Below are 24,657 nucleotides of genomic sequence, written 5' to 3' on the forward strand. Positions count from 1 at the left end.
GAAGCAGAACAGGAGCAACTATACGGAGTCTTCAAAAGGAATAGATACCTGAAAGGTACAATCCGCTGTTACCTCCGAGACAGACCACAACAGGAAGACACAACACCCTACTGTACATAAGATATTTCAGATGACCACAAGACTACTCCTAACCCTAGGTATCCGGGTAGCCCACAAACCAACAACCACCCTAAAACCAACTGACGAATGTAAAGGATCCCATACGCAAAACCGGTGTAATATACAAAATACCATGCAAGGACTGTGAGAAACACTACATAGGCCAAACTGGAAGAAAACTGACGATACGGATACATGAACACCAACTAGCCAGCGAGAGACGCGACCAATGCTCACTTGTCTCACTACACACGGACAACGAGGGACATGAATTTGACTGGGACTACACACGCATAATCGCACAGGCCAAACAGACACCAGGGATTTCCTGGAGGTCTGGTATTCCAACTGGAACTCCATCAACAAACACATTGAATTAGACCCTGTGTACAAACCACTGAGAAACACAAATGGAACTGGTACCGAACACCAACAAACCGAGGCATATGAATAACAAGCGGGACAGAACACTAACACTTCACTGGAGGCACACTGGCCATGTTACCCAGCAGGGTGATGCAACGTCAGCAACCATACCACCGGCTTGGCGAGCGTGTCTACAACCTCTGGCCTAATGTCTCCATACATGGTCAGTATCTAATTTTATTTGACAACTCTCAGTGGCCTGAGAGTTGTATTGCATTGTGGATGGATAAAATATATATTAATAAAGCAAATTATTGTAATTCCATTGAACTTTCAATCTCTTTCCCTCTTAAGCTCCAGATACGAAGTGCTCAAAGACAGCTAGCAATGGGCACCAAATGCTGGCCAGCCAGTAATACCCACATCCCACAACTGAATTAAAAAAAATTACCCTGAAACTGCACACCTGTCTACTCTAAAGTTCACTACTACTTTGCCTGTTTCCTTTTTATTCCTCTTACTCATTCTCTTACACTCTTTCTTACTCGCTGTCTACCCTCAATAAAACCTCAACCTTCTCTAGTCTCTCATCCTGCAGATTTTATGACTTCCTTAAATAACTGTTCATATGCTTCATTTCCTTCCCTGCCACCTCCCAGTCTTCCCTTATTTGTTTCATCAAAAACGTCAGGATTATAGACTGATAAAGAAGCAGCTAGAGTTCCCACTTGCTGTGCAGAAAACCTGCACAGTGAACTTGTAGATATCAAGTGAGAACAGGATTGGGATCAGCTTTGCGTCACATGATCACATTGTTCACCTATACTGCCTGTCTAAAGAAGAGCCAGTCAACATATGTTAAAATGTGATCAATATCCTGGGGTGAGGAAGGACAGAAGCATAGATGTAGTTTTGATCTGTGCCTTTACTTTCCATCCTCTGAAAAATCTAGCTCAACACTTAAACAATGTCTCCTTAGTTACCAAAAGATTACACTCAGTCCGTCAGTGCATTTAATTGTTTGAACCTTGAACGTTTTGTTTCTTTTCAATTTCTCATGTATATATTTTGCATTTCATTTCATGCCATTCTATAACAATGCACCATTGTACCCCACCCCACAATTTTATTTTTAGAATGAGGGTGAAGAAGAATCAGAGTCAGCAACGATCAGTCAGATTCCAGAAAATGGGGATCTGACAGGACGAGCTGAGAGTGGGACACAGCAAAATGGAGTAGGGGAGGACCCCACTGCCAGGTCTACCGAAACTCACAGCCAAGAGTTACAAATACAGGAGACATGTAAGTGAAAGCTTGGCCTGCGTGGGCTATGTAGTTTTGGGAAAAATTATGGCAGTCGTGAATTTGGTGTGAAAGTGGACTCAATGCTGGTCTTTAACTCCGAGAATCAGCTTCAAATCAAAGCCATACTGGTGAATTGCAATATTATCTCTTTTTTTCCCCTTTGGGCAGCCTCATGCCACTTCCTAAAGAGTACAAGCACACAAAAGAAGGTACCCCTACTTCAGTCACAAAATTGATTGACCATCTGAAATGACGTGTGCAGCTTATAATAGCAGTTTTTCTTAGTTTACAGCTGCAGCAAATTATTGACCTGTGTATGGGGAGTAATTTACGTGGCAATGATGGAACCGGTTCATGTGGTGATGTAAATCAATCTTTACTCTGTGTCTAACTGAAGATTTAACTGTCCTGTGTGCTATTGGTACAGTATAAAGGGAACATTACTCTGTACCTTGGCCATCCTTTGTTTAAACTATTCTGTCCCTGTCCATGGAGTTTTTGATGAGACAGTGTGGAGGAAACTTACTGAGCACCTAACCTGAGTTGAAAGAAAGGATAGGTAAGATAGACTATTTTCACTGGTTGGGGACTCTGGAACGAGGGGTCATAGTGTGAGAATTAGGGCCAGACTGAAAAGACTGCTGGATGTTTGGAATATTCTTCCACAAAGGCACTTGATGCTAGATCAATGGTTGCTTTTAAATCTGCGTTAGATACATTTTTGATAAGAACTATTAAGGGATATGGGCCAAAGGCAGGTACATGGAGTTAGGCCACAGATCAGCCATGATCCCATTGAATGATGGAACAGGCTCAAGGGGCTGAATGGCCTATTCCCATTCCTATCTAACAAATACTGCTGGGGAAGCTGCAGTGTAAAGTCAGCTTTACTGTTTCTGACCTGTCCCTGGGAGTGTTTAAATGGACAGTGATGAAGTGCTGTTACATGTAAGGCAGGCTTTAAGATCTGAGCAAGGGTTAGAAAGGTGGTCTTTTACTTGAAATTATTTTGGAAATTTAAATAAAACGTGTATCTTGCACCCTACGATAGGACAAATGACAGTTGCAACACGTACTCTAACTTATCAGATGCCTCCATTCTCATGGTTAAAATCATGCTAAATGTGACCAAATGTAGAAAATCACAGGATTTCAAGCCACAACAGTCATTTCCTCTTTGTATGGATTTACAAACTTGATTATTTATCAGTTTGTGTGATTGATGCATGTTTGCTATTTTTGGCTAAAACACATGTTCCTAATCTCATTGTGAGTACAGAATTTAAATGCAGTCCATACAAAAACCAGAAAAATCCATAGTTCAGTTTCTACCCAAAAATCTAGGCCAGGAATCGTGAAAGGCTCCTGCATTTTAGTTCAAAACCACCACATTAGAAGATCAGGGCAATTTGAAGCATTCGGCCCCTCTTGTTTTTTTTTTGTGGTACTGCAAGGTGTACATTTGTGGCCCTGGCCCAGAAGAGTATCAGTCGTAGTTGTGAGGGTGAAATACTGTCTAGTCACTGTCGAAGCTTTCATATGAAAAATTGCTATTTGGGTAAGGTCTCAAGTGCAGCCAGTGCCCTCAGGGACATCATGTTGAGCTTGATTCTTGCTACTGCTGCTACTCAGTCGAGGGAAGTGGGATGAAAGAAATTAGAAGAGAACCAGAAAAAAAGGTGAAAATTTAAGTTGAGTCATTAACAATTTTATGTAAAATAGTGAATTTTTTTGGCTTTCAGAAGTTAGACTATTAAACCAGAAGCTCAGTTGATATTCCAGGGACCGGGTTCAAATTCTGCCACAGGAGATGGTGGCATCTGCCCATGACATTGTTGGTAAGAATGACTACCACACAATTCTTGTGGAGCCGAAATCCTGCCTTCACATTGAGAGTGGTACTATCACCATGCTAAATGGGACAGACTTGGAATAGATCTAGCAATTCAAGACTGGGCATCCATGAGGTGCTGTGGACCATCAACAGCAGAACTGTGCTCCAACACAATCTGCAACCTCATGGCCCAGCATATCACCCACTTAACTATTACTATCAAGCTAGGAGGTAAGCCCTGGTTCAGTGGAGAGTGCAGGATGGCAAGCCAGGAGCAGCATTAGGCATATTTAAAAATGAGGTGTCAATCTGGTGAAGCTACCAAACAAAACTACTTGCATGCCAAATACCATAAGCAGCAAGTGAGGGTCAAAGCTAAGTAATCCAACAACCAGTGGATTGTAAATATCTCTATCCTCAATAATGGAAGAACCCAGTACAAAAGATAAGTCTGAAGCATTTGCAACAATCTTCAGCCAGAAGTGCCGAGTGGATAATTCTCAGCCTTGTCCAGAGTTCTTGTATCATGGATGTTAGACTTCAGCCAATTTGACTCACTCCACATGATATCAAGAAACAGCTGGAGGCACAAAAAACCGCAAAGGCTGTGGGCCCCAATGATATTCCAAGATAGTACAGAAGATGTGCTGTAAAGCTTACCACACTCATAGACAAGCTGTTCCAGTAGAACCACTACACTGTCATTTAGCCAACCTTGTGCAAAATTAGCCAGGTATGGTCCGTACACAGGAAGCAGGGCAAATACAACCTGGCCAATTACTGATCAGTCATTCTAATTGCAATTATCAAAGTTATGGAAGGAACATGATAAATGGAGTGAGCAACAGTGCTATTGAGCAACACTTGCTCATTCAATAACCTGTTCACTGGCACTCTGTATGGGTTCTGCCATATCCACTTAACTCTTGACCACATTACAGCCTTGAATCAAAATGAACAAAAGAGCACAATTCCAAAGGTGAGGTGAGAGTGTTTGTCCTTTTCAACAAGGCCACATTTGACTGAGTGTGGCATCAAGGATTCTAGTTAAACTAGAATCACTTGGAATCAGGGGAAAACTCTCCGCTGGCACAAAGATGGATATGGTTTTTGGTCAGCCGTCTCAGTTCCAGAATATCTGTGCAGGAGTATTTCTGGATATACGTCACTGCTCTATCGGTTGAAAATTGATCAGTTGACATCCAGGACAAAGCAGCCTACTTGCTTGGCACCCCATCATTGAACATTCAGTACTTACTCCTGACCCCCACTAGCATAGTGTGCATCACTGACAAGATGCAGTGCAGAAGTTCAACAAGGTGCCTTAGCACCAAGAATAGGGCTCTTTTTTTCTCTTTGTAGTTCATTTGGCATCAGAATTCAGGTGTGATCCCTTACAGTAAGGACAGTTTTCAAAGGATGGTCTCAGCCTAAATGGCAGGAACCATAGTGGATAAGGAACATGACTATTTCAATCAGCTTTGATGTTGCTCTTTAATTACAGCATAACCGCTTAAGTGGAGCATTAAACATAACACAACTGCCCAGAGCACTCCACAGCAGTATTATTCAACAAAGTAGGGCACTGAGTCACAGAAATATGACAAAAGATTGTAGGGCACAAAGTAGGGCACTGAGTCACAGAAATATGACAAAAGATTGATCAAATGAATGTCTGTCTGAAAAAAGAAATGAGGTAGGGAGATAGAGGTGTAGGAATGATGTTCCAGAGCTCGAAGCCTGGGCAACTGAAGGCACAGATACATCAGGATAAGGAGTTTGGTATTCACACTAGGAAGAGAAGTTTCTTAACTCAAGTTTATGAATTTTTGCAAATCTCTTCTGTAGAGAATTGTGGATGTTCAGTCACTGACTATGCTGAAGGCTGAGATAAATTTGAGTTTTGGGTTGTAATGGGTTTGAGAGATATGGCAATCAAATGGGAAAATAGAATCTAGCTTGAGGCCTGTACACCTGTTACTTCTCCCCTAACCTCTTCTATCCATTCAAACAATTCCAATCAAGGCCACTAGCTGATTCCTCCCTGAAGTATGGACAATGTAGTGGCTGTTGTTCCTAATGAGATTTACCAACCTCTCTCCTTTATTTTTCCCCCCACAGATTGAATCTCGCAAGTTGACGTTCCGTGAGAATGCCAAAGCCAGGACAAACCACGGAGCAGACATTGTGTACAAATCCCCCAACGTCTCAAACAATACCTCTCCTCTCTGCAGCATGTCACTGACAGAAAGCCTCAGCTCCCTCGGATCACCGCAGCTTGCTACTCTCACTGAAGACCTGTCTGCCACTCTAGCACAGCAGAGCTTGTGAATTTTTCTTTCCTTCCTTCTTGTTCTTTTCAAACTACATTTAACCAAAACAAGAAGTTTAGCCTCATTAACAGGATTTGTGCTTTAAAAAGGAGTTGTTCCTATTGAGTTATTTCAGGGCTGGGTAGCTTTACTGCAATCTTTTTTTATCTAAATTACTCCTCCCTATGGGACATTGTGAGAAATAACTTATAAGTTTGTGTTCTTTTGGGCTGACAGGCTCGCTCAGTGCTTTGGTTTCTCTATCAGTGTCTGGCAGAACAGTTTGGAGACTGAGTACAGGAGCCTATTGGATCATCTGTTAATCAATGAATAATAATCAAGGGTGCTACTTCTAATTAATTCGAACACTCTAATCCAAACTGAAACCCAAATATAAAACTTGCCTTTCCAACAACCATTTAACTAAATTAAAAGATTTGTCTGTGTTTTGTATCTTTTTTCCAAACCGCACTTCCTCATTTAGTACCTCCATCCATGAAATTCTAATAGCAGTTCTAAATTAACATTTTAAAAAAAAAAATTTGCCCTTCTGCCTGAATTTCTAACAACTTACAAAAATTCTAATTCCATTTTCTTTTAAAAGTTATTGCTTTCCAAATTCTTCCTTTTTCTTCAAATAACTATCATTACAATATTAAGATTGACATTGAGAAAGGAAAGAGGAGGACTGGAGGAGTATAGATATTCAAAGAAAGTGTTTGCGGTGAATGTTAGTGAGGAATTTTCAAACTTTAAGGGTTTGTTTAAAATCTTTTTTAAAACAAAACACAGTCATTATTATTATATAGAATGATACATTATAGGAGGTGACTATTGATTATTTTCCCCTTGTGAAATTCTGTAATGTCTTGGCCATGTTTCTCTCAGTGCTATTTGCCAGATTCCTATACCATGAGAACTGTAGTTTTGGGAGTTGATCACTGCTCACTTCCTTTTTAGGCATTTTAATGGAATTATAAAATCTTACATTTCGCCCATCACGCCTGTGCCAATTCTTTATAGAGCTGATACTCCTGTTACTCCCATTACTCCCACTCTTTCTCCAAAACCCTCTACTTTTCTTTAATTTTCAATTTCATAGTGGGTCAACATTTCTACTTCTGGCCTGTGAAATAGTGAGAGCTCCATTCATTACACTCTCTCATTTACTGAGTCTGGTGTTTAAGTGCAGAATTAATTTATTGTCACTCAGATGTCACCTACATCCTGGTGAAATGGATATTTCAGCCACAATGAGAACTGAGTGGGATAAAGGATCATCCTCTGCCTGAACCACTTGATATTGTTTGGTGGTTCAACTGAGTCAAGAGCATTCAGAGCAAGCTGGTTTGATACTCAGCACATTAACAAGTGGGTGCACTTTAAAACCAGCCTTCTTAATAACATTGTTCAAACTGATCTTGACGGAGGGCAGATGGGGATTAAAAAATAATTGAAATGTAAAACCATGAACCAGCAGAGAATGGTTGTGGATACGTTTGCTGTCCAGTGTGTGCCCTGTAAAGAGATCTATTGAAGTTATGGGTGCTGAATCCATCACTCAAACCAAATTCCTGGAGTTCCTAAAACCTAGAATCTCAAGCTGTGAACTTGTCCCTCCCACTTAACATTCTGTTTTTAGTGAGCAGAGTATAGCAGGGGAAAAGTGAAGCTATCAGGGCCTGTGTACAGGCAAAGGTAGTCGACCTGAAATATTAACCCTGCCTTCCTCCCTGCAGAGGTGAGGTGCTGTGTTTTCACTCTCTCCCCTTTCAATTGAATGTCACATCCTTGGGAATCTTCTCCATCATAAAAAGGAACACCTTAAGATAAAAGCCAATCCATTTAAATTTGGTTTTTGCACAAGTGATATGGCTAAAATGTTCACTCCATCCAGTGTGATCTGATTTTATTTTTAAGTGCCTCTTATCTGTTTTCAAAAGTGTTTAAATTTAAAGCACATTCCCAAATGCTGCTGTGTTGAAAAAGGACTGTTTTGCTTTATTTTTAGCATCTTTTATTGGGACCACATATGCAATTGTGTTCGTGGCACCTTTCAAAATGTGCACTTGCAGTAAAGTTGAAATATCTCAATGCCATCCTTAAATCCAATTAAAATAAGCCTCCAGGGGTGACCTATCCAGCCACAAACCTGGTGGGAGGGTAATTTGGTTAGAGGGAGGGCTAGGGTCACAACTGGATTTTTCTGTGTAGTGATTCAAAGCCGTTACCCGCTCTTCCTGCATTAAGAACAAGTCCTGTTAGTGAATGAAACAGAGGCCTCTTTCCCTCAGTCTTTGCAGCTTCTGTGTTACTGCCTCGGTGTTTAAATCTGTTTCAAAAGAAAACTGTAATTTGTTTTAACTTGTAGATTTCTTCAAAAGTTAATATTCGGTGATGAAGTACTGATCATTGTAAAATGAGTGGTGATTTAAAAATACAATTAACTTTTTGTTTTCTGAGCAATATAATCTTAAAGGTTGTGTTAAGTCAAGTGCCACCTTTATTAAGAAGAGTCATTTCAGGCAGGATGGTGGACTGGGTTAGTGTCTTCCAGGAAAGTTTGTTTGCAGTGGAGTTTGGTATAGAAAGCAGCCGGGTATATGTGGAAGTGATGTTCGTACAGAATTATATGAAATGAAAAGGGAGGAAAGAGAGACTTTTAAAACATCATGGTCATAAAACAATGTGTAGCAATGAGCCAAGTTTTAATGGACGATATGACATTGAAGTTAGTGACACAAAATGGTAACTGCCACAACTGAATGAGTGGAGATATAGGCCCCTTGTGCCTTGTGTGTATTTAGATTTATCAAATTTAAACTTGCAGGTTTCACTTGTGCGGTGGGTGAGAGATATGCACAATGCAATTGTGTTCGGTAACTGGCCTCCAAAGAAGAAGCTCAGACTATAAAGTACCGAGTGTCTTCACCAGCACAAAGGGAGTTCGTATAAATTATCTGTTTGAACAATACAGAGATCAAAATTCTGCAGAGCAACTCCAGAAATGTGTGCAATATTGTACCTCTCCACAGAATTTTTAAATTTGCATGAGGTGAGAATGAAGCCCTGATTTACAGAATGTCTCCTTCAGTTTGTGGAAGGCCAGTACAAAGTCAGCAAGTGAGACCTGGATGTCACCAGAGGCACGGAGTTCACCATCTCTTTTCTCAATAGTGTACTGTCTGTAGTGGTAGGTGGAGAGATAAAGTTTGGTATCCTTATTTGGGATACAATTGAAAGATGTTTCTGTTGGCGAGTTAAACCCTGCCTAATTTGGGGAGGAGGACCCAAACTGATAAGGCAAATGAAAGGGGTTAACCATGGAAGATCATCTGTGAATTGATGAATCTGGATTTTACAACAGGGCTTTACTTTTCAGGTGAAGTCAGTTATTCTAGTGTAACATTAATGTTTGCTTTATCAAGATTTGGCAGACAGTGGTAACTCTTGCTGAAAAGGATGTACAGTGTTCCACACTTGCTGCTGTTTATCTTCATCCCAATGCCATTTGTCGTGAATTTACTGCCTCTGCTCCAGTCTGTCCCAGTACCATCACTGCTTCTCTCCAGCCTTGCATTGCATTTGCAATCGTAGCTGCACTTAAGCTTTTAACACTATTCAAAATAGCTCGTGTTTAATATATAAATATATTTTCTGTTATTGTTTACACTTAACTCAAAGTAGCTCTAGAAGATGGCTGTTTATAACATTTTTATTCTCTGCACTAATGTTCAGGTGTGTGTTGAGAGATGGAAAGGACTGTGTAGCATTTTGAGTTATCTTTTTTTAAAGACGAAAGTTTGTTTTGTATATGTGCGTGTGTGTGTTTTCAGAACTTACACCAGTGGAAAGATAGCAAACTCACTTTAACTGGTCCTTAGATCAATGACTTCAGCATTGTGTTAGTGTACAGTTTGTGTCCAAATGCAGTTTTGTTTTTTGTGAATTAGGATGGGTATGAGCTGTCTGGGAAAACTAAGATTCCAGTGAACTACTGTCCTGGAGTTGCTGGAGGTTTAGCACCGTTCCTGATTGAAAAGTGTTTCCATATTAGACATTCATGTATTTCCAGGTTTCTGTTTTCCTATTTCACCCATTACACCCTCCTCTCTTGTTGAAAGGAGTGACTCATGCTGGGGCTGTACCATTTTGTGGGTGAGGTAATTCTGATTTACTCATCAATGTGGCCATTCCCAATGAACTACCCATAAGTACGCCAATACATGTGTCTCTAACAGAACCCGTTGTGTAGCAAACAAGAACTCTCTTCAAGCCGGTCAGACCATCAGTTAAAATTTTGTTTCTTGAATACTGTAGAAAGCCTTCAGGATTTATAACAGGAACAGGCGGGCGGAGTACCTAGGTTTGGAAGCTTTTTCTGCTGTTAGCTTATCTCAGTCGACTCATCAAGTGGTATAGTGTCAGTGGCTGCAGTAGATCCCCTACATTACTGATTATCTTCCAGATCACCTTATCCCCAGTCTATCTCCCACTGCAGTTTTACATGTAGCAGAGAATGAGATCACCTTTGCTGTTACAACCAGTCTTATTGGATATTCTGTACACAATGTCTGGGAGAATTAAGGAGCCCCACAAGAGTTGGTGCCCTTCAGGAGATGAAAGAGTAGAAATTAGCAAGCGATGTTAAAGAAATGGAGAGGTATTAGTGATGTTTATTGGGATTTGTATTGGCTTTTAGAAGCACCTTTGTTGTGAATCAGTCTGCTTTGTCCTTTCCTTTCAAATTCCCATTAGGGGAAATAAAAGGGTTAGGGCGTGTGTTTGGTGGGCCCTTCTCTGTTTTCAATAATTTGTTAAAAATCTATTGCTAAGAGCCATTGCTATTCATCTTTACTACATTTACCAGTGGAATAAGATTAGATTCATTTCAGTACAAGAATACACATTTGAACAAAATTGATTTTAGGACAAACGTGGGATTGCTGTGAGCTCGAGAATCCCATGACAGATTGGTTCAGGTTTACAATTGTGTTGAAAAATGCTATATAAAAATTTTTGCATCCGACAGTTTGTAAAGAATTGTACAATCCGCTCAGTGCGAGGATTTCAGATGTTATGTGCATGTGTATTTGTTACCAGGATCAATTTAAAGTGATGTTTGTGCTGCTGTGATTGTGATTACTTCCTTTTGCGTTGCCTTTGTGTGGCTTAATGTGAATTGGTCTGTACCAGGAGCAAGTGATTCTTTGACATCATCTGAATGCCATGTGTTTTTAAACCACCATACCACTTCCCAGTACCACCTGGAGTAGAAAGATGCTATTGTAGTGCGATTATGGGCAGTCAACCAATCTGAGGAAACTCTTGTACGTCCACAACTGACATCTCAACTTTCTTGGTTGAGAGAGAGATCTGGGAGGGTGCATGGTGGAAATCAGCCTGGGTTGTCATTTCTAATGGCTATTCAGCAACTGTATCTAATAGATGTCCAGAGAAAAGAATAGGTTTAGATTGCGTCTGTAGACAAATAGCTCACCTAGATTATTAGTCATGGGCAAAGTGCTTATGAAAGCAAAGATCCAACTCTTTTGTACATGTGGAGGTGGGGAAGAACCTGGCAGGCCATTAAAACTTGGAGTCTAATGAGAGCCACTTTAGGGAATGTGTAAATGGTATTTCAATAATCAGTGTGACTTGATTCCAGAGGTAATGCTCGATTTGACCTATAATGTCCTCCTCATCTTGACATCACTCTCCCCTCTCCTACTCACCACCCACCGAAAAAATTTCCTCTGTTACTGACCACTGTGATTGTTGGCCATACCAGGTCACCTCCAGAATGAACATATTTGCTTGTGAAATGTTCCTTTGAATGAATAAGCAAACTTTTTTGTTTTGCATCTGCATGTTGTACCTAGATTTCTTCTTAAAGCTTTATTGGTTGGGTGGGGGTGAGTGGAAAGCAGTGAAATAATGAGGACACTGATAGTTTGCACTCCAGGCTAGTTGCCATGGAGTGTGGAACCTAGTGTGACCTCCATCAGATTCTAGAGCAGGTATGTGAAGTGACAGACAATGACTGATGTTTACTCATGTATATTATATTCTTTATAAATATTAAAACAAACACTGCAGTCCACTGCAAGGCCAATATATCCCCTCCCATCTCCTTAAAAAAAAAATTAAGTCTTGTGACCATTGTGAGACTGGATGACTTGTGGCTCTATATAAATTACGAAGAACCAGTGTCTCTGACAGCCTGCATAGAAAATAAATATGAAATGTTTACTGCCCTTTTAAAATCAGTTTCATCGTCCAAATGTGAATTTTTGATAGCAAACTATTTCAATTCAAAGGGACTTGACATCACGTTGGCACTGAGTTTAAAGTATTGGGCCTTCATCACTCATCTTATACTCAGTTGATGCTGCATTGTTGAGTGTCTCCTTGTACATGTTTCACCTCGCTTACTTCAGATCAGCAATTCTTTTAACTGCTGAACTTACCACCGCCCAACTACCAAGACAGTCCATTCAACAAACCTAAATTCAACAGAAAAGAGAGGCAAGATAAACACTGCTGATAGTTTTAGTGAAAATTTGAGGATGAGAAAAGCCTATTGTTGTGGCACAAGCATCAGTTCCCTACCAGTCTATTCTACATTTTCTTCCCTTCTTGCCATCTACTCCCTCCTCTTTCCCCCTTTCTTTGGTGTTACCACTCTCCTTCATCTATCTGCATTTTGGACTGTATCAGCCTATAGGTAACCTAGTCTCGTTTTTTTTCCCCCCCCATTCATTACCTTTTTAAAGAAGTTTCTTTTATTGTTTTTCACTTTTCGGTGAGACTAACAAACTTGTAATCTCAGTTGTGCCCTTTAAATTTCTTGTAGCTTTTTTAATCAAACTATCATTTCCCAACCAAGGAACTTGAAGCTTTAAGCATCAGTCCACTAAGGTCACAGAACACAACTTCAAGGCATGAATTCTTTACAATGAAGGACATTTTGTTTTAATAATTTGAAATGAGTAAAGCGAGACATTTTTTAAAAAACTTGTTACTGAAGACCAAGGAACATGAGTTGACATTTGGTGTTTTGTGTGTTTTTTTGAAATCCATAAATGGATTTTAAACAGTAAAATGGCTCCAGCAGTGAGTACCTGGGTGAGGTTGTACAGTATTTCTGCTGCCGCTGTTGTCCACACATCTAATGTTCCAGAATTTTCTTCTCGCTTTTGCTGTTTGGCTGCTGCTAAGCAACATCTCTGTGACAGAACTCAATTCCCATTGTTCAGTCCTTATTGTAAAAGTAAAAGTTTGAAATAAAGCTTATATGTTGATGTTAGCTGTGTATGTTTTATGTTATATTTTCTGCAGTTATGCCATGTACTTCTTTCCAAAATGTTTCCATGCAGCAGCTCTGTCGCAGAGTGTTGGACTGTATTTCTATGTTTAGCTTCCAAATTCCCTGTATTTCAGGGACACTAATTTTTTGAACCAATGTACATCTAGCTTAATTCTGCTCCTATGTCTTAAGGTCTTATTTATAATTCTTTGGAGAGGGGAGATGGGGTTCTGTTTATTTCCAGGTATTAATGGTATCCTCATTTTCACCTCTGACCTGATGGTCGATGTCCAGGGAAATTCCAATATTGTCAATGAATTAGGATTTCCTGGGGGTCCTGGAACATATCTTTTGGTTGCACATCTGACTATCTGGAGACTAGGAGATCTGGGCCACTGTTTACCCTAGAATGAAAACAATTCAGTCCAGCTGACCTGATGCTCTTCCAGGTGCTTTCTGGAGGTAAAGGGCTGACTGCAGTTTGGTTGAAGGCATCAGGAAAGATGTAACCTACATTAAATGACATTAAACTACTGTAGTGGCTAAGGATTTGTTCCTTGCTGTTCAGAAAATAAAATATGGAGGTACTAGTAGGACACTGGCCTTTCAAATTCAACCTTAAAGAACAAGACAGATGTTTCCCTTGTCCGCTGACCAGAAACACATAAATAGATTAATTTTGCAATATAAAATAGCAATTCAACAGTTGTGCTTCATGGTCCATGTTAGTTTGCAGTGCCATTGTTTTACAATTTGCCAGAAAAATGGTGCAGCTGCTGGAAATACTGAGCAGAACTGGTAGCATCTATAGCGAGAGGAGAAAAACCAAGTTAACTTTTAATGTCAGTGACCTTTCATCAGAGACCCCAAATTTTAATCCTTGTTTTTTTTTCAGTCTCTTCCTTGGCCTCACTCTTTGCTATTGCCAAGTTTTATTACTTCACCATTGACAGTCATGCCTTGAAGCTGCCTCAGTTCTAATTCAGGAAAGGTGAGTAGGGAGAGCTCCAACTTATCTCAGAGCAGGTTTTTTGGTCATCCCATATCATATTATGTGGCTGTGTCAGATTCCCTTTGATGTTCTTGTGGAGTGTCTCAGGACATTATATACCCTATTAAAAGCATTTCATAAAAGCAATTTGTTATTCCACTTATAATGCCTTTTGCTACTTTTAAAAATGAAATTCAAACAAACAACTGAAGTGCATTATGTTGATGAGACACAGTTGGAACTAGGCAAAGCATCCTTTACCTCCTATTCCAACAAATGCTGTGATTAAAAATGGGAGAGAATGACCTTTAAGAGGAAATGACATTTCACAAAGAACAGAATTTGGAAATCTTAAGTGCCTGCAGGTAGGAACAAATCCTGTCAAATATATTCAACCCAACCCAACCCAACCCAACCTAACCTACCCATTCTTCACAGCTTTCTTCCTAGGCCCTTTAAAACATACTGTCAGTTTACTTTCTAAGTGAAATATCCTTTTTTCAATTTCCCACCTGGCATTTGAGATCGTGTTGAAAGTAAAGCAGAATTTCTTTGATTTCTTCTGGCACAATTAGTGGCTGACCTTGCATAAGTTAAAAGCCTGTTAACAAAAAAATTTACGTGTGCAACATTGCACAATTGTATTTGCCTTCCTAACTGCCAAATGAACCTGCATGTTAACCATAAAAGAATCCTGAACTAGGGCTCCCAAGTCCCCTTTGTGCTTAATATTCCCAAAGCCTTTTCCCCTGTTTTAGAAAATAGTTTATCTCTCTTTTTCTTACCAAAGTGCATTTTCCACGTTGTATTCCACCTGCCACTTCTTTAGGCAAGTGGGCAATGTGTCCAGGTCCTTTTGCAGCCTCCCAGCTTCCTCAACACTACCTGTCCCTTCAGCTATCTTTGTGTAATCTTGCAAACTTAACAACAATGCCCTCAGTTCCTTCATCCAGACTGTTAATATATATTAATGTGAATTTTAAGAGGTCATAACACTTAACCCTGTGGAAGTCTGCTGGTTATCTCTGGTTGCCATCTTGAAAAGAAATTTCTTTGTCCCTACTAAGAGTTGGTTGTTGGTGTATGGTTCAAGCTTCTTCTGTTTGCTGAGTTACGCTATTGTTTAAGAAAGTGGCAGTTACATAAGTGCACCCTGGTTCATAAGGGGTATTAGACATCAAGACAAAATCCTACACGATAGATTACCCTCCTGCCCATCATTTAAAAAGGTCATTCTATAGAACTTCCCCAAGCCTGAGGCTATTTAACTTATTCTGTACTATTTGTTGTGGGGTAGTCATGACCTAAATTTCTGTCTGTATCTCTTAACTGTCATTAGACTAGCTCGGGCTGGAATCTAAGCAAATGTATTAGCTGTTGTGAAATATGAGATGTAGTAGTAGAAAATCTTCCAGCCTCAAAAGATTGCTCAATGAAGTTTTTTGTATAACCCTTGTTGCAAGTGAGACCAAAGATACAAAGGTAAAGGTAAATTTTGATTACATGGGTTCTATGACCAATGGGATGCATTAGCAATCGTTGGTGACTGTTAACTAACAAGAAAACAATTCCTTTTTTGGAAAAAAAAGTACAAAAACATTGACAAACTTGTAGTCTTTAACTAAATTTTCCAATCATGGAACTCAGAAAACATTGTCCATATAGAAACACATTCACCCAGTTAGTTGGGCTCTTGCTTAATAAAATTATTCCAATTACACAGTTTTACATACACAATCCATTATAAATATAAGTTATCTGAGATGCTAGGCTGGTCTGCCCATCAGTTTCAAGTAATTTTGCAGAAAGTTGAGCAGTTTTAGCCTCTCAACACACTAAATAAAGCAGATTATAATCTCTTTTATACAGTAGATCAAGCATTTCTGATACAGAATACAATACAAGCTTAGTTGCCACCTCTCCCTCTCCTAGTGCATCTTTCACTTTGCTGGCCAGCAGTTCAAGAGCTCCACAAGCAATGACAGCACTTCCCCATGTTCTTTCTGAAGATCAGAGGATATTTCTGGGAGCTCATATCGCAGGCAGGTCTTGATCATCTTGTGTACAGCTCTGCGGAAGCTGTATAGCAAATAGGCTGTCTTCGGGTCCAGCTCAAGTTGCAGGAGGCTAGAGTCAGCCAGCGTTAGCAGCACAGAGTCACCATCCTCTGAAACAGAAATGAGAAATGAACACTGCAGATGATTTAACAGATTTATTATCCAGACTGCAGTAGTTTTTTTTTTTGCTGTGACACTCTCTCAAACTGGAGGAATGAAGCTCAAAACACATTCTCTACAGTATGATTCTCAAGTAAATCCATCAACTGACCCACACCTGACAATATTTTATCCTCAAAACACATGTACATTAGGGAGGTAATTCCATACTTCTATCCAGAATGACCTATAACTCTCATAGCAGTTTCCAATTGGTTCCTAACAGTGTGAATTTTTTTTACCTACACTACTCCAGTTTGGAGTCTATTCATGAGTTGATTACTCCATTATGAAGGGCTCTATGATGCTAGTAACTTATCCAGTTCAAGCTACAGTCTTCAAACAGAGCCTGAGTCTTTTTGTTTTAATTCTCAAGGCATTTGTTGCACTCAACAAGGCGGTGGGGGGTGAATCACCTTTTTGAGTTTGTTCAGTCAATGCTGGGCAGACCCCTTCTCACTGCTGTTAGGAAAATGGTCCCAGGATGTTAATCAAATGACCACTCATACCTTACAGGTAACATTCCAAACACCACCATCACCATCCCTCGATATGTCCTGTCCCACTGGCATATAGTTTGTAGGGAGTTGCCCTTGGAGTCCTCAACATTGAGATTTCACATTGTCAGGAGTCATTGTTTTAGGTTTAAAAAAAATGGGCAAGGAAACTTCCTGTCGCTTACCATGAACCATCCTCTCTTCGCTGGTGAAGCCATCTTGGGGGAAGCACTGAGGGTGGCAAGGGTGCAAATATACTCTGAGTAGGGGGATTTCAAATGTCCATGAACAAGCCAGTCAGGTTCTAAAGGAAATGGGTCTGCAGCAGATGGTGAGAAAACCACAAGGGAAGAATATACTTCACTTCCTCCTTACTAATCTGCTGGCTGCAGAACCATCTGCATGTGACAGTATTGATTAAAAATGACCACTGCATTATCCTTGCAGAGTCAAAGTCTCAACTTCACATTGAGAATACCATCCATTATGTTGTGTGGATGTATCACTGTGCTAAAATAGGACAGATTTTGAACAGATCTAGCAACTCATGACTGGGCATCGATGAGGCGCTATGGGTCACTAACTGCAAAACTGTACTCAAGCATTATCTGCAATCTCCTGGCCCAGCATCTCTTCCACTCAACCAATACCTTCAAGATAGAGAATTAACCCCGGTTCAGTGGAGAGTGCAGGAGGGCATGCCCGAAGCAGCATCAGCCATACCTGAAAATAAGATGTTAACCTGGTGAAGTTACCAAACAGCATAAGCAGTAAGTGATAGACAGAGCTAAGTGATCAGATCGAAGCTCTGCAGTCCTGCCACATTCTGTCATGAGAGGTGGTGGATAATTAAACAAATCACTGGAGGATGAGGCTCCACAAATATCCCAATCCTCAATGATGGAAGAGCCCAGCACATCAGTGCAAAAGACAAGGCTGAAGTATTCGCAGTAATCCTAGCCAGAAATGCCAAGTGAATGATCCATCTTGGCATCCAGTGATTCCCCAGCATTACAGATACCATATCAAGAATCAGCTGGAGGCACTCACAAAGGCGACAGGCCCTGACAACATTCCAGCAATAGTACTGAATACTTGTGCTCTAGAACTTGCAGCTCCCCTACCCAGGTTCTTCCAATACAGTTATAACACTGGCATCTACCTGCTGATATAAAAAATTGCCCAGGTATGCCCCATACACAAAAAAAGCAAGTAAATCCAACTTGGCCAATTACCACCCCATCAGTTGACTCTCAATCATCAGTAAAGTGATGGAAGGTGTCATCAGCAGGTGCCATCAGGCAACACCTGCTCAGCAATAACCTACTAAGTGGCACCCAGTTTGAGTTCCACTCGGGCCATTCAGCTCCTGACCACATTACAGCTTTAGTTCAAACATAGACAAAAGAGCTGAATTCGAGAGGTGGGGTGAGAGTGACTGCCCTTGACATTAAGGCCACATTTGACTAAAGGGGGCATTCAGGAGCCCTAGCAAAATGAATCAATGGGTATCAGGGACTGAACCTGGTATAAAGGAAGATGGCAGTGGTTGTTGGAGGTCAGTCATCTCAGCTTCAGGACATCTCTGCAGGAGTTCCTCAGGGTATGTGTGTTCTAGGCCCAACCACCTTCAGCTACTTCAACAATGAACTTGCCTCCATAAGGTCAGAAGTGGGGATGTTCGCAACATGATTTTTAAAATTTTTTATTCATTCACACGAATGAGGGCATCACTGACGAGGCAACATTTATTGCCCATTCCTCATTGCTCAGAGGGCAGTTAAGAGCCATCCACATTGCTGTGGGTCCGGAGTCACATGTAAGCCAGACCAGGTAAGGATGGCAGTTTCCTTCCCTAAAGGACGTCAGTGAACCAGATGGGTTTTTTCAACAATTGACAATGGATTCACATTCATCATTAATTCCAGATATCTACTGAATTCAAATTCCACCATCTGTTATGGTGGGATTCGAACCCAGGTCCCCAGAAGATTATTTGAGTCTCTGGATTAACTGTCCAGAGATGATAATACAATGCCATCACATAATGACCAGTACCATTCATGTTTCCTCAGATTCCTCAGTCCATGTTCAAATGCAACAAGATCTAGACAATATCCAGGCTTGGGCTAACAAGTAGCAAGTCACATTCACGCCGTACAAATGCCAGGCAATGACATTCAATGGTATCACCATCACTGAATCCCCCACTATCAACATCCTTGGGGTTACCATTGACAAGAAACTCAACTGGATTCTCCACAAACACAGCGATTACAACAGCAGGTCAGAGGCTCGGAATACTGCAGCAAGTAAGTCATCTCTTGATTCCCCAAGGCCTGTCCATCATCTACAAAGCACAAGTGTGATGGAATACCCCCCACTTGCCTAAATGGGTGCAGCTCCAACAAGACTCAAGAAGCTTGAAGAGAAATCCAGGACAAGACAGCCTGCTTGATTGGCACCACATCCACAAGCATCCACTCCCTCCACTACAAATACTCAGTAGCAGCAGTGTACACTATCTACGCGATACAATGCAGAAATTCCCCAAAGATCCTTAGACAGCACCTTCCAAAATCACAACCACTTCCATCTAGATGGATAAGGGCAGGAGATATATTGGAACACCAAGTTTCCCTCCAAGGCACTCACCATCCTAACTTGGAAATATATCGCCGCTTCTACACTGTCACTGGTGAAAATCCTGGAATTCCCTCCGTAATGGCATTCTGGATCAACCTATATCACATAGAATGCAGCAGTTTAAGAAGGCAGCACAGCACCACCTTCTCAAGGGCAACCAGAGCTGGGGAATAAATATCAGGCTCTCAGCAACACCCACGTCTCAGGAATGAATTTATTTTAAAAAATAAATGGACAGCGATTTTATTCTAAAGTGTTCCAAAACAGAACGTGACAGACTGTCATTTCTCTACTTTCCATTATAAATTCTGACTCTGCCTATTATGGACCCACATTTGTCTTTGTTAACCTGTTCCTTTTCATATAAGTTTGGAAGTTTTTACAATCATTTTCATGTTTCTTTAAATTTTACTTTCGTTTTCTGGTCTATAGTAACCTCCAGGATGTTAACTGTGGAGAATTGAGCAATGTTAATACCAAGGGGAGATGGTTAGATTCTATCTTGTTAGAGATGGTCACTGCCTGGCACATATGGCATGAATGTCAGTTGCCACTTATTATCCCAAGCCTGAATGTTAACCAGATCTAAAAGACCATAGGGATGTGGGAGCAGAAGTAGGCTATTCAGCCCACAAAGTCTGCTCTGCCATTCTACAAGATCACTGGCTGATCTGATAATCCTCAACTCCACTTTCCTGCCTTTTCCCTACAACCTGTGATTCCCTTACTGATTAAAAATCTGTCTCTCTATCTTCGCCTGAATACACTTAACAACCCAGCCACGACAGCCCTCTACGATAAAGGACACTGCATGCAAGACCAAACTAGTTCAGTTCCCGAGGAGTTGCAAACGCTGCTGGACATTACAATCATCAGCAAACAGCCCCACTTCCAACTTTATGATGGAGGTAAGGTAATTGCTCAAGCAGCTGAAGATGCTGGGATGACTGGCCTCCAATGAACACAACCGTCTTCCTTTGTGTTAATTATGACTTCAGCCAGTAGAAAGTTTCTCTCCCTGATTCCCATAGTCTTCAATTCTACGTGATGCCACATTTGATTTCAAGGGCTGTGACTCTCAGTTCTAGAATTCACGTCCTTTGTCAATATTTCGACCCAGCCTATAACAATGAACTGGAACAGAATGGCCCTCGGAAGAATCTAAACTGAACATTGGGATGGTTCTTGTTGTTTAAGTTCCACGTGACTATATTTGCCATTACTTTGATGATGATCAGGAGTAGATTGATTGAGTAATAAATTATCAGTTTAGAATTTGCCTTGCTTTTTGTGGAAAATTTTCCAAATTGGGGGTCAATGCCAGTTTTGCAGCTATAACAACACAGCTTAGCTCAGGGTTAGTTCTGGGACACAAGTTTTCAACACTACTGCCAGGGTGTTGTCAAAGCATGTAGCAACAGCGTATCCAGTGCCTTCAGCGGTTTCTTGATATTAAATGGACTGAACAGAATTGTCTAAAGACTGACATCTTTAATTCTGGAGACATCAGGAAAAGGACAAGTTGGATCATTCACTCAGCACTGCAGACTGAGAGGGTGTGCAAGTGCTTCAACGTTGTCTTTTGCGGTTATGTGCTGGGTTCCCCATCACTGAGAATGTTCACATCTTCAGGTTAGTTGTTTAATCGTGCATCACCATTTACAACTGGATGTGGTGGACTGCAGATCTTTAATCTGATCTATTTATTGTGGAATTGTTTTGTTCTATTGTATGTTGCTTTGGCTGTTTAACATGCATTTATAGCCTTGCATTATAATTTCATCAGATTGTCATCTCATCTTTAGGTATGGTCACTGCAATTTCTGGTAAGCTCGCTCTCCTGCTTTCCTCATTGAATCAAGATTGATCTCCTGGTTTGATGGCAATGGTAGATTGAATTATGTTCTTCTCCCCTAGCTTAGGGCCACAGAAACCTCTGTCCAAAGCTCAAGTCAGTCAACGTGGCAGAGGTCAGCAACTTTGGCAGAGACTACTGGCCCAAATATTTCCTTCTCTTTGCCTTCATGGAGTCTGACAGTACATTTGGTTTGCAGGATAGCTTATAATTACAACAAAGATTCCACATAGCATGAAAATTTTGTGTTTTAAAGCTATAGTGGGTTTTCACTTAATCATCCATAGGTGAAATATGTTGGGATCTCTTTACAGTCTGTAGCTGAATTGTGCTATTTTATTGAAAATATAAAGCAATCTCCCCCCACACCCCCACCACAACACTTACCCTTGATGTCAATGTCACAATCTGGTAGCATTAACAGAGTCAATGGATGGACCATGGAGGAGTCACGAACAAACACGTTCCCATTGGATTTCACAGCCATGAAATAGGTCAGCCAACGGCTTTTAAAATACTCCTCATTCCTGACATGAATTACAAAAACTGCGTTAGCACAGTCAAGGAAGCATTGTTTACAATGGTTCCTGACAATGAGATGGGACAAAAGGCATGAGAGAACTCCATGCTCTGGTCTGAATCAGCATATTCAAAGCTGACTATTGCTGAAGAGAGATACAAGTTGTTGAAGCTGTGCATCTTGCAGTCAATCAGGACAAAAACAAGAATGCCAAATTTCAAGCGATCACAACAATTGTGAAGAAAAGGCGCTAGTTGGTTGACAAGCTGCCACTAATTCTCCAAAGCACTGCCATGGAGATAACAACAGGAGGCATGCAACTCCCAGATAATTAACAAAAAACATACAGAGCTTGAACATATTCTATTGTTTGCAAAGAACAGAATGTTGCATATGAAGTTATGTGGTTTCTAGCAACTGTAAATGAGCCATATTCCAAGTTCAACTGATTATCATTTATTAGTGTGGCTATGTTCAGGAACTGGCGAATCAATTTAAAAGTACACATTTTATTTCAAGTTTTGAATGCACTGGCTGTTTAAATACAGTCTATACTCAGCCCATTGCGAACAACTAAAGGTAACACTGCTTGACTCAATCAGCCATTCACTAGGATGTACAGCCTATGTACCAGGCATTGCACTAGCAATGAATTTCACAGACAAAGTTGCTCAATTATGTGCTGGGCAGAATGTCTTTATGAAATTATGGCAACATCTTGTCAATGGAAATATTGTGTCTGTAGCCGCAGCATAGCAGTAATATGAAACAGCACATTTAACCTCAAGGTTTTGAGTTACTGTGCCTTTCCACGTTAATTTGAGATTGACTGAGAACTTCAGATCCAAGTGTGGCAGTCTTTAATCCATTTGCAAGTTTGTGCAAAACTCAGAAAACAATAATTTCATCAGGATAACATCTCTCCCACAGGTTAGCAAATGACCAGAATTCTCCTTACAAGATTACTCAATCAATATTTATACTGTGTGCAGCTAAATGAATTCCAGTGTGTACATTGACCAGTGAAATAAGCTTGGTGTAGACAGGAGTGAGTCAATCCGTAAAGGTCTTCTACCCACCACAGAATTGCACAACATTATGTATGAGTCTTGATGCCAACACTGGATGCAGTGTACAAAGGCTATACATTTCAAAAATTGGCTGATTGAATCAAGGGGCATGTCGCTTTGTTTGTTTGTATTAGGTAGAGTACACACCACACTCATGGTTGCAAATTCCAATCCATTTACTGTGAAACATGAATTTGCCATTGAGCAGCACTTGCTGACAATCCTGAGTCCATCAATAGCTATACCAATGGACAATTTAAAATGATCAGTCAAGCTTATAACATAACTCATTTACCTGTGCTAGAAGTAAATTAAACTTTTGTGTAGGGAATTGTTTGCAAACAGAAGCAATATGTTCAAAACTTGCATCGGTTTTAAACTACCTGGGAGCTTGGGGAGCCTTCTGTTCTCTGTTGTTTTCTCCACAGCAACACCTTCCCAATCAAAATCAACTTATCAACCAATTTCCCTTACTGTATAGACTGTTAGGATTGTTTGAAATTTGGCATTAAGTTTGCTGATATGTGCAAGACAAAAAGCTTCAGAAACACAAGTCTGTTTTCGGCAATATTCAATTTTTGGCCACATTCTGAGCAGATTGGTGGAGTTTTAGTTTAGTGACTTCAGAATAACAGCAATCTACAGGATGTCAGCACCTCTGGCAAAGCCAACATTATTACCTTCTTTCCCTGTAGAAAGTGGGGATACTAACAATTTTTACAGCTGAGTTGCTTGGTAGACTATTTCAGAGGCCAGTTAAGACTCAAGCTCTTCGATGTGAGGCTGGGGACTCGAATCACTAAAAGGTCACAATGTAAAAGGTTAAATTTTCTTCCTGAAAGGACATTAGTGAATCAATTTCATTACCACTCTTCCTCATAGTAGCTTTTCATTTTCAGATTTTTAACTGTATTCAAATTCTCAAATTGGCGTATTGGGATATGATATCCCATTCTCTGGATTTCCCAGTTTAGTAACATAACTTTTACTCAACTATACACATCTCTTTGATTTTCTGACTCTTACCAACAGAGCTGAAGTTACTTATTTTAGTTGAATAATTGCATTCACCCATCTCCCACTTCACAAACCAATCCAAGGAATGGTAAGAAGCAGTGAAAAGTCCTAGTGCTCAGCACATTTGTTATCAAATATTTTGTTGAATGACGAAAAGCAATTAATTTTACAATAATTTGCACTAAATGATGTAACATCCAGGCTTTATAAAACTTTGGACTTAACTAAGTAAGCAGCATCACTAGTGATCTTCTAATATGAAATATATCCTCTAAAACCTCTCTTCCCCCATACATGCACACACATCATGGCTTGCCTGTTCACTGTAGATCTGTGCAGCAATACCTGCCCACCTTTAGTACGGTAGACCAGGCTGTTGGGTTTAAATTTTCCCTCTTTGGTGACTTTCCCATGTCTCAGCTACAAAGCAAAAAGGAGAAAAAGAAACAAGCTTGTTAAATAGGTTAGCCAGTCTACAGTTCAAAATGTAGGAACAGGTGCTAACTGGTCAGCCCTTTAAGCCTGTTCCATCATTCTGTTAGACCTCAATCAATTAGTAACATCAGTAACACATTGCCTTTGGGGAGATTTTCAGATTT

At 40.4% G+C, this 24,657-nt stretch overlaps 1 protein-coding gene and 1 long non-coding RNA gene across 2 annotated transcripts; one reads left to right on the forward strand and one right to left on the reverse strand.

Annotated features, from left to right (window-relative positions):
- Positions 1-1,605: 1,605 nt before the first annotated feature.
- On the forward strand, positions 1,606-13,246 carry LOC125481446. Its single transcript, XR_007261344.1, has 2 exons — positions 1,606-1,788; positions 5,747-13,246. It is a non-coding gene; the product is annotated as an uncharacterized LOC125481446 (long non-coding RNA).
- Positions 13,247-15,836: 2,590 nt separating this feature from the next.
- LOC125481447 (ATP-dependent RNA helicase DHX30-like) lies at positions 15,837-24,478 on the reverse strand (the record flags this gene model as incomplete). The annotated part of the gene is made up of 3 exons (XM_048592997.1): positions 15,837-16,404; positions 21,839-21,978; positions 24,375-24,478. Coding segments are annotated over 3 exons (471 nt in total), but the record flags the coding sequence as incomplete, so codon positions are not given.
- Between the last annotated feature and the right edge of the window lie 179 nt (positions 24,479-24,657).

This window comes from Rhincodon typus, unplaced genomic scaffold (assembly GCF_021869965.1).
Source record: "Rhincodon typus isolate 14 unplaced genomic scaffold, sRhiTyp1.1 hic_rhity00002193, whole genome shotgun sequence".
In the NCBI taxonomy this organism is placed as follows: domain Eukaryota; kingdom Metazoa; phylum Chordata; class Chondrichthyes; order Orectolobiformes; family Rhincodontidae; genus Rhincodon; species Rhincodon typus.